This window comes from Sciurus vulgaris, assembly GCF_902686455.1.
Source record: "Sciurus vulgaris genome assembly, chromosome: 3".
Taxonomy (NCBI): Eukaryota; Metazoa; Chordata; class Mammalia; order Rodentia; family Sciuridae; genus Sciurus; species Sciurus vulgaris.
The window spans coordinates 139,296,560-139,307,722 of record NC_136463.1 but is presented as its reverse complement, the minus strand read 5'-3'; the positions used below and the strand labels follow the sequence as shown (position 1 = coordinate 139,307,722).

Here is an 11,163-nt window from a genome sequence, read left to right as displayed (position 1 = left end):
TTTATTTTCTTGTGGTTACTGTGTTGCCTGTTTTACTAATTATAATTGTATTTATCTAATGTCAGAGTATACAGGTAATAGTAGTGTTTAAGATTTTATAACAAAATGCTTACCCAAAACATTTATTACACCTGGGTAGTGGGATTGCTGGATCATAGGGTGGTGGTACCAAAGGCTGAGTATAGATAATAATAATGTACTGTGCATTTGTAAAAGCTAGAAGGAAGGATTTAATTACCATGAAGAAATGACAAATGTTTGAGGAAATATATATGCCCAACATGATTTAAACTTTACACAATATATACACATGCTTAAATATCATGTTATTCCTTTAATAAGGATAATTTTAATGTTTCTATGTAGCAGTTAAAATTTTAATTGAAAAATAAGCATTTATTAACCCATTCTTTTACTTAGGTCTTTTGTATTTTCTTTTGCTTATTTTCAGTATTTTATGAACCATAGGGCACCAATGCTGTGTTTTAAAATCATTTTATTTTCTAAGGGAAGAAAGCATATCAAGTATGGAAGATTCAGTGTTCATCCCGGTGAGGTGGTGAGGAAGATTTGGGAATATTGCTGTTAGATCGGGAAAACACCTTTGACAGAGCGGAAGATACCTTTGCCAGCATTTTAGATCCTTGTTTGGGAATATTGGGCTTGGGGGTTTCTGTGGACAAAAAAAATGAATAAATAAATAAATAAATAAAGTAATATGGATATTTATTAAATATTTTAACTGAGATAGTTATATTAGGCAATGGTGATCCAGAATTCTGAAGTTGATACTTACAAAATAATTTCTGGAATATAAATAAAATTGACAAAGATTGTTTTTACTTGACCTCATGACACTCCTATGATGGGAGACAGGGAGAAAGAGACCTTCATTTTTGGACACTGAACTTGGCAAGGTCACATACTTGCTTGCCTAAGATCATATGAATAGAAGTGTTCAAGCTGGGAGTAGGGCCCAGGCTCCCTGACTCTCGCGGCATTATGAGGCCTACTTCGCCCTGGAGGTTTCTCCAGTCAGGTGTGGAAACCCCACCTCTCTTTTTCTAGAAGAAAACTCTCTGAAAATGCCTAATAAGCTCAATCGGAAAATAAATTTCAACTCTGCACATTGAGAGTGTCTATTTCTGAACTGTCAAATGAAAGCAGAAGTACATTAAAAATGCTATGATTTCTCACTCATATTGGGTAAATTTTTCTCTGGACAAGTCCCAACTTGTCCCAACTAATTTTTTGGCTCAGATAAGAGAGGACTGTAATGTAATAAAAGTCTTTATTTGGATTCATTTATTTTGTGCCATTTATTCAGCAAACCGTTCTCTTAGAGAATATCATATTTCTGTTTAACAAAACTATTATTTCACAATAGAAGGAAAAAGGAGCATTAATGTGTTTTTCAGATCTTCATGATAGGACCTGAAAACACACATGGCACCAAGAATCCATATTTTCTTAATTGCAGAAAATTATACTTAAAAGCCAGGAATTTTAATATAAAACTTTCACATTAAGCTTCTCTTGAGAAATGGAAAGACCTGAAATAGAAGACCTGGCAGTAATCTAACATGTCAGTGACTGAAGCTCTCCTCTTCAGATGAAGTATGCCGTCTCCAGTGAGTCACAGACTCTTGCTCAACCAGTGCTTTGCTTATATTACTACCTTGCTGAAGTAGCCATCTGAGTATATGAACTATGATGATGCTGAATGAACTTTGGCTTTGAAATCAAAGCAGATTTGTGTTTGCATCACAGATCTGCAGTTTACTAGCTGTGTAGTGACCTTGGAGAACCTATTATAATTTTTTTCCTTATTCTCAATATCTGCTAATAAAATATGGATAGCTAGGGTTTAATAAATGTTAGTTGCACTGTAAAGTTAGAGAAAAATGACTGCCTAATAAGTTTTAAATCAAATAAATAATTTATATAAATATAGCTAACAGAGAAGGGAAGGGCCACTCCCAACTTATGTATCATTTTACCATTTATATAAATATTTTGATTCTATAATGCTAATATAGAAAGAAGGGCCATTACTTCCAAGAGTACAAATGATAATAAATTCTAAATTAAAAATGATATAATTGAGAGCTTTATTTAATTGTTAAAATGACAGAATATATATTGTACCTGAAATGATTTCCTTTGAGGGATATGCACTACAAGCAGCATTCTTTGATCCTTCAAAGATGGTGATAAACTGTCAAGGCAAATTGACATACTATCTTAGTCTTCATTGGACAAAGGATACAGCACAACCATTATATCATCTTATGTAAATAAAATCTGTACTCTGCAATCTAAAGTCATTGTTCTCTGAGAGTTAGGTTTGTAATTTTTGCCAATGATGATTCCTAGGATTATTCTTTATTATGAATGTGGACTTTGGCTACCACAACATGATAGTCAAAGGCTCAGCTATATTAAATAATGAAAAATGTCAATTCTATCTTCCTACTTGCTCATTTGGATTAACTTCAGTAAGTTACAAATCCTTTTTAGAGAAAAGAGAAAATAATAAGGTGTAAAGAAAAGAATGTTCATTTCCTAACTCTCAGTTACCTTTTTTGGAAATCTGAGCCATTGTGTGGTCTGTAGCAATCAAGTGGCTGTGTTTACCTGTTAGCCAGGATCATGGCTCAGACACTGGCTTTGTTCTATAGACCTGAGTAATTTATTTGAATGCAGGAGTAGCATTTTTCCCAGAAGCGCCGTGTGTGAAACACTATGAAGACAACAGTTCATGTTTTCAAAGTTTTTTCTATGTAACTTCAAGTCATTTCTATTTGTGTGTAACTCAAGAGAGATGACATTTTTAGGGATTCCCTTTTTGAGTGTCCCTCCTCTCTATCACTTGCCTCAGAGTTTCTGATGCTTAGCCTCCCTTTTCTAGTTCTATGACTAGAATGCTGGACCTCTAGTCGCCTGTAATACTGTCTCACATTTCCCGAGACTGCATCTACCACCATGGTAAAGTGAAAAGAGAAAGCAGAGGAAAAAAATAACATATTCTTTAGTCTACTGGGGGCCCTAATTTCTCTGGCCAGAGAAAAGAATTTTGTTCAGAATTTTAGGTAGTGTTTCAGCAGCCTCTTCCACTACTGACATGCAGCTTCATAACTGCATAATTTGTTTCAAGGCAAGTCCAAAGAAAAAAGGGAGTGGAATATAAAGCAGGGTCCCCCCATCCCACATATAGTCTCTATCCCACAGGAATTTATCCTCTAACTCAGGTCAGAAGGCAATGACTTCGTTTAAAACTTGATTCTAACCTAATCCCTCTCTATGACTTCCAGGTTTGAGCCGCTCTAATTCTAAACAAGGAAATGTAGAAAGAAAAAAGCCAAGAAACTCACAATGATATTGGTTGTTCTTTGAGTTTTGACTTCTCACCCCAAATTCCTGCTATCGTGATTTTCGAGTCCTCAGTACTTGTGTAGGGTTTTTAGTTGTACTCAATGAGAGATACAGTGAACTGTACTTACTCTACTTTAGCTGGAGTTGGACTAGACAACTACTTAAGCAAGTTTTACTGTGGAAATAGTACAAAATGAGAGAAAGAACAGAGTGGAAAGAGTTCAGATTAGCTAGGAATTCAGAATGGCACCGAGTGTCAATAGATTCCCAGACTCAAGTCTCAGTGCCTCACCTTTATGCCATGTAATTTGACATTTTAGAAAGTGTGGCCTAAGTGAAGTCTGATATTTTAAATAGATATTTTTATTCATAAATAAAAATTAGGCTGACTGGGAACTAACCTAGTATATTTGAAATTTGACAAAAAATATTTAAGTATGAGTTATAAGATTTTAAGAATTGGTTCTGAAAATTCTGCTGTATCTTGGTACTGAGAAGTGACAGGATAATTGACAAATTGTGCATTTATGGAGGTGGGAGACCTACTTTAAAGTAATTAAATTTATTCAGGAAGAAAACAAGGTGAATAAAAAAAAAAAAAGAGAGAGAGAATGGAGTCTGTAGCTTCATTCCTTACTGGAAACAAGGAGGATTTAGGAAGAAGAAATTCCCTGGACTGCCCTGGGGCTTATGCTGTCTACACAAAATGTGTCCTTAGAAATAGAGAGAAGTAGGTGGAATGAGCACGTGCTTCCTGCAAGTCTTTGCCCCTCCATATATGAAAGTGCTCCTCCCTCCCTCCCTCCACCAAGTTCTCCCTGGGGTGTGCCCACTCTAGGCAGAGCCACATGATTCACTTCCTCCAGGCTTCTCTCTAAAGATGTAAGTAATAGAGCTAATCAATGCAAAAGAATTCAGGTGCTAGGGAGAATCAGTGGCTTTCTCCTGTACCTAAACATGGAATGCTGATTTAACTCTAAGGGGTGAAGATTTTCATTAAGGGATTTTCAGATGCTAGGGACAGGTCTCTGCCAGAGGGGAAGACCTGTAAATAAGGGAATGCTTCCTGCAGTTTCCCATATCATACCACACAGTATCTGGACTGTGAAAACTGGGCTATGCTCACCCGGGCCCTATTGTACACCAATTACAGGCCAATGAAAAACATTTACCTTAATGCTGTTTGAATTCTCTGGCTTTTGTTCCTGATGACTTTCTACAGGAAGGGAAAACAAAGGAAAAATAGACATTATTTTTTCCTCTGAGGCTTATATATTTGTTGACATATATCAGATGTAATTACATTTTTTATCAAAATACTATAATTTAGGCACATAAAATTATTATTTTTAAGTACATAGACAATGGGCACAATGCTGAAATAGGTAAGAGCTCTTGAATGTTGAGATATGTCTTAGGAATTATGAAATATGAAGTGTGATGTACTAGGAGAGATATGCTCTGTTACTTAGGAGGAAGAGATTAGGCTGGGAGGATAGGGAGATGGACCCCTGGTTAACTTCCTGGGTAGTAGAGCAAAATAGCACCTGCCGATATTTGCTAAGAAACTTACCAAAAGGCTGCTTTTAAATCAGGACCTATGTGAATGGGGTCCATGCCTCTCCAAAGAAGGAAAAATGCCTGATTCGTGTTCTGATTGGACTAAAACCTGCATGACTACATTGAATGCCTTACCCAAGATTGGGCAAGGGGCTGACTTCCTGAAACCTATAGATCTATATAAACTCCTAGACAACAGCCACTTTGCTATCCCTGTCTTGGGATTCCTCCCTCTTTGGGGATTCTTTTCTTTTCTTTTCTTTTCTTTTCTTTTCTTTTCTTTTCTTTTCTTTTCTTTTCTTTCTTTCTTTCTTTCTTTCTTTCTTTCTTTCTTTCTTTCTTTCTTTCTTTTCTCTCTCTCTCTCCCTCTTTCTTTCTCTCTTTCTTTCTTTCTTTCTTTCTTTTCTCTCTCTCTCTCTCTCCCTCTTTCTCTCTCTCTTTCTTTCTTTCTTTCTTTCTTTCTTTTCTCTCTCTCTCTCCCCTCTTTCTCTCTCTCTCTTTCTTTCTTTCTTTCTTTCTTTCTTTTCTCTCTCTCTCTCTCCCTCTTTCTTTCTTTCTTTCTCTCTCTCTCTCTCTCCCCCTCCCTCCCTCCCTCCCTCCTTCCTTCCTTCCTTCCTTCTTTCTTTCTTTCTTTCCCTTCCTTCCTTCCTTCCTTCCTTCCTTCCTTCCTTCCTTCCTCCCTCCCTCCCTCCCTCCTTCCCTCTCTCTTTCTCTCTTTTTCTTTCTTTCTTTCTTTCTTTCTTTCTTTCTTTCTTTCTTTCTTTCTTTCTTTCTTTCTTTCTTTCTTTCTTTCTTTCTCTTTCTTTCTTTTCTTTCTTTTACTCTAATAAATCTTGTTACTTTGCTCTCATCCTTGTGTTTGTGGATTTTATTCTTCAAATTCATGAGACCCCACACTCCATGCTACATATTCACAATCATTCTATCTCTATGGCCCTGTTTATCAGGTGACGAGGGATTACTCGGCAGATAGTTCCTAAGGACCCTTCCAACTCTGACACTCTTTATGCATAATTAATTACAAGATCATCATTGGAATAGAGAGTAAAATGCTGGTATAAATATCACTACAAAAGAAGTTTTACAAAGACCAATGCAAGGGAAGCAGCCAATATGCTATGGGGTAAAAAAAAAGCTGCCTGAGTCTCAGCGGCACTGTTTAGGGCTATGTGAACATTGGCAAATTGCATCTAACTTCCTTAGCTTAGTTTCCTCCTATGTAGAATAGAAGTGAGATTATCTTCCTTCTCCATCTTACAAAAGAACACAAGGAAATACATGCAGAAACTGAAGTTTATACACACGCATTGGTCAAGAGTCAACAAAATCACTCTGAACTACTCTTCAGACCACTGAGATTTTAGAAGAGTAAAACCCCAATTAACTGAAATATGAAGGAGAAAAACAGATTTATTTGACAAAATGTTATGATTACTTAACAATGTTCTTAAAGTGTCTGAATCAACCTTGTGTTGCACGTCAGTAAACTGACTTTTAAGTGACAGTTTATTTGGGTTTAATGTCAGGGCCATCGTTCCAAATAAGTTTAGATTGCTAGGTGATATAGGCATCAGAACTCCCAGACCACCTTGAAAGTTCTTTTGATGAAGAAAGGCAGAAAAACTCCTGATAGTTAAGGGTCCCAGGTGTTCAGATTTAAGTTATTTGAGATGCTTTTGTGAAGTCTACGAAAATAGGAATATATATGTTCTAGCATGACCCCAAACATTGAATTCTGGATTTATACATCCAATTGCTTATGTGATTCTCAACTCAAGTAGCAAATGGATATCTCAATCTAAATATAATCAAAATATTTACATTCTCCCTGCTGTACCACTAGCTCCTCCCATAGTCTCTACGATCTCACTAATTGCTCCCCTCTAATATATGTCCACATACTGCTTTGGGTTTGGGGGGATACAAAATGTGAACAGACACAAATGTCCACCTTCATGAAACTTACATTGTAGAGACAGACAGTAACTAAAATACACAGTCTGCCAGATAAGTGCTAGGGAATATGAAAGCAACAAGTGGGAGAGGTAGGGTCATGAAAAGAGACAGGTTGCAGTTTCATAGAGTGTGTTCAGAGGAAAACTGAGAAAGTGATAGTTGAGCAAAGTTTTGAAGGCCAGGAAAGAGCAATGCAGATACAGGGAGAAAACACTATAGAAGTATTAGCAGATGCAAAGACCCTGAATTTCTGAAAGGTCTGAGGAAAAGAGTTCAATTGGAAAGGTAATTGGAGGTTAGGATAGTACTCAGATGATGATTTGTAAGCCATTGCAATGACTTGTGATTTTGTCATAAACAGATGGGAAGCACTTTTTCATGTCTGGAATTATCTTATGTCCTTACTCTTCAACTCCTCACCTCAAGTTAAAATGTAAATTCCACAAGAGCAAGAACTTTGTGAGTCTTGTTAATGCATGGAGTCATAACAAAAAGGAGATGCTCAGTCAAGAATGAATGGACAGACACAATATTTTGAATTATTTAAGAACTTAAGCTTGATCACAGCAAAAAAGTTGGACAAACAAAACGATATACAGAATTTAAGGACAGAAGTTGAGGTGCAGATAGGACTATGTTTTTGAAGAGGATTGAATTAGGCAGTTTCTGTATGGATCTAATAGCTTATGATTCCAAAATGCAGAAATCATGTCAGTGGTTACTGTGATACCTATAGGTTAGGGTATGTTCATGGAATTCAGGCATGCTTACTGCCGTCCTATGGATTTTATACCCACTTCCAAATTGAGAGAATGTTTCTTGAGTGGTTTGCATGGTGGAAATAATCATGATAAACTTGCAGTTTGAATTTCAAGGCCATTTTATAGTGAACATATCACTCTACCTCCTGTGTATGCTGTCATTGTTAGAATTAAATTTATCCTCTTAAGGTGTGAACAAATAGAGAACTAAAAGGTTCTAACAAATGTCCCAAGGAGTATATACAAATCAATTCCAAAAAAAAGAAAGAAAGGAAAGGAAGGTTCATGCTGTTCAGATTTTTTTTTAATTGTAAACAAAAGGGATACATGTTGTTTCTGTTTGTACATGGAGTAAAGGCATACCATTTGTGTAATCATAAATTTACATAGGGTAATGTTGTTTGATTCATTCTGTTATTTTTTCCCTTCCCCATACCCCTCCCACCCCTCTTTTCCCTCTATACAGTCCTTCCTTCCTCCATTCTTGCCCCCCTCCCTAACACTAACTCTAACCCTAACACTAACCCCTCCCTCCCCCCATTATGTGTCATCATCCACTTATTAGGGATATCATTCGTCCTTTGGTTTTTTTTGAGATTGGCTTATCTCGCTTAGCATGATATTCTCCAATTTCATCCATTTGCCTGCAAATGTCATAATTTTATCATTCTTTATGGCTGAGCAATATTCCACTGTATATATATATACCACAGTTTCTTTATCCATTCATCAATTGAAGGGCATCTAGGTTGGTTCCACAATCTGGCTATTGTGAATTGAGCAGCTATGAACATTGATGTGGCTATATCTCTGTAGTATACTGATTTTAAGTCCTTTGAGTATAGGCCAAGGACTAGGATAGCTGGGTCAAATGGTGGTTCCGAACAAAGAAACATCATATCAAAATCTCTGGGACACTATGAAACAGTACTTCAGAGGAAAATTTATTTCATGGAGCCCATTCAATAAAAGAAGTAAAACTCAACAAATAAATGACCTAACACTACAGCTCAAAGCCCTAGAAAAAGAAGAACAGACCAGCACCAAAAGTAGTAGAAGACAGGAAATAGTTAAACTCAGATCTGAAATCAATGAAATTGAAACAAAAGAAACAAAATTGACAAAATAAATAGATGGTTCTTCGAAAAAATAAACAAAATTGATAAACCTTTAGCCACACTAACAAAGAGAAGACCAGAGAAAACCCAAATCACTAAAATTCGGAATGAGCAAGGAAATATCACAACAGACACGAGTGAAATACGAAACATAATTAGAAGCTATTTTGAAAATCTATACGCCAACAAAATAGAAAACCTCGAAGACATCAACAGGTTTCTAGAGACATATGAATTGCCTAAACTGAACGAGGAGGACATACACAATTTAAATAGATAAATTTCAAGTAATGAAATAGAAGAAGTCATCAAAAGCCTAGCAACAAAGAAAAGTCTGGGACCAGATGGGTTCTCAGCCGAGTTCTACAAAACCTTTAAAGAAGAGCTCATTCCAATACTCCTCAAAGTATTCCATGAAATAGAAGAGGAGGGAATCCTCCCAAACTCATTCTATGAAGCCAACATCACACTGATACCTAAACCAGACAGAGACACATCAAGGAAAGAAAATTTCAGAACAATATCCTTAATGAACATTGACGCAAAAATTCTCAACAAAATTTTAGCAAATCGCTATTCAGATTTTAATGTGAGCAAATAAATTTATCTTTAAAAGGTCTTTTATACATTTTAGTAGGGCTGAACTATGACACAGAGAAAGCACAACTAAGGTTGCGCTTTACATCCAAGTATTATGTGTTCTTGCTCAGATAAAAACTAGCGTGACAATACATCCTTTTACTTTCTTACAGGACCATGATAAATGTGAGTTCACAAATCACATCATACACCAAATTTATCAATGAAATAGTAAGAGCAATTCAGACAAGACAAAGTATTTGGCTCATTTTAACATGTGAGTGTTGTAATATTGGATCATGTTCCAAAAGACGACATGCTCAAAGGAAGAAAAACAGTATTAACTTCAAATTTGAAACCTAAGTAATCACTGAAGTATTGAACAACTTATTTATCAAAATAATAAAGTTTCATTTTGAACATTTTTTTAAACAATAATAAAAATGTCAAACCTTTTAATACTTTACCACTTGGATATGGGTTAAAATCTTCTGCCTCACTAAAACAAAAGGAAAAAAATCATCATTTTTGTGTAGTTAATAAAAGAAAAAATTACTGGTTAAGAAAAACAGCAATCATTCATTCTTTATGTGGAAAGAAGCCTGTAGTAGCATAATTTCCTTAAATTCCAAACTGAATGAAAATGATTTCTAAATGTACTTTTTCCACTTTTAAAACTGTGATTAAATATACATAAGATTTATCAGCTTAATATTTAAGTGCACAGTTTTGCAGTATTAAGTGCATTTACGTTTTTATTCAACCATCACTACCATGTATCTCCAGAACATTTTCATCTTCTCGACCTGAAACTATATACCTACAAAACAACCTAGTTTCCTCCCTCATCATCACACAGAAACCATTATTATACTTTCTGAGTCTGAATTTGACCACTCCAGGGCCCACATATAGTTAGAATTGTGCAGCGTTTGTCCTTTTGTGACTGACATATAACATAATGTCTGCGGTTCCTTGTGTTGACTTTTCACTCTGTTGATCATGTCATTTCAAGTATGAAATTTTTTTAATTTTGATGAAATACAATTTATCTATTATTAGTTTTCTTGTCTGTGCTTTTGGTGTCATATAAAGACTCACTACCAAATTGAATGTCATGTCATATAACTTTTCTCCTATGGCTTTTTATAAAAGTTTTATAGTTTTAGGTCTTATGTTTAAATCTCTACACAATATTGAATCATTTTTTTATATGATATAAAGTAATGGTCCAACTAATTTTTTTTTTTTTTTGCATGTTGGTATTTTTCCCAGCATCATTAGTTGTTAAAGTTATTTATTCCTCATTAAATGGTATTGCCATCCTTGTCAGAAATCATTTGTCTATACATTCAATGATTTATTTCTGAGGCTTATTCCATTGCTCTTTATGTCCATCTTTATATTAGTACTGAACTGTTTGATAACTGTGGCTTTTTAGTAAGTTTTGAAATCAGGAAGTGAGAAGTAAGCAATGTTCTTTTTCAAGATTATTTTGGCTGTTAATGTTCTCTTGAGCTTTTAGTGAACTTCAGGGTGGTTTCTATCTCTGAAAATTCATTGGTATTTTGATAATAATTCCTTTAAACTTGCACATCACTTTGAGTAGTACTAATATTTTAATTATAGTTTTTCAATCCATGACTATGGAATATCTTCCCACTTATTTGTGTCCTATTTGATTTCTTACAAGAATGTTATATAGTTTTGGATATACATCTTTCTCTTCATTGGTAAAGTTTATTCCTAAATATTATTTTTTTCTGTTTAATGCTAGTGTAAATGCAATTATTCCCTAATTTTATTTTTAGATT

The 11,163-nt window shown here is 35.2% G+C and overlaps 1 protein-coding gene across 1 annotated transcript in view; it reads right to left on the bottom strand.

Moving 5' to 3' along the window:
* Window positions 1-536: 536 nt before the first annotated feature.
* FSIP2 (fibrous sheath interacting protein 2) overlaps window positions 537-11,163 on the bottom strand; it is a gene marked incomplete at both ends in the record, with an annotated part of 135,329 nt that continues 124,702 nt past the window's right edge. Inside the window, 4 exon segments of the mRNA XM_079130383.1 lie at window positions 537-673; window positions 2,149-2,218; window positions 4,548-4,591; window positions 9,817-9,848. Of these exon segments, the coding sequence (XP_078986509.1) occupies window positions 537-673; window positions 2,149-2,218; window positions 4,548-4,591; window positions 9,817-9,848 (283 nt within the window).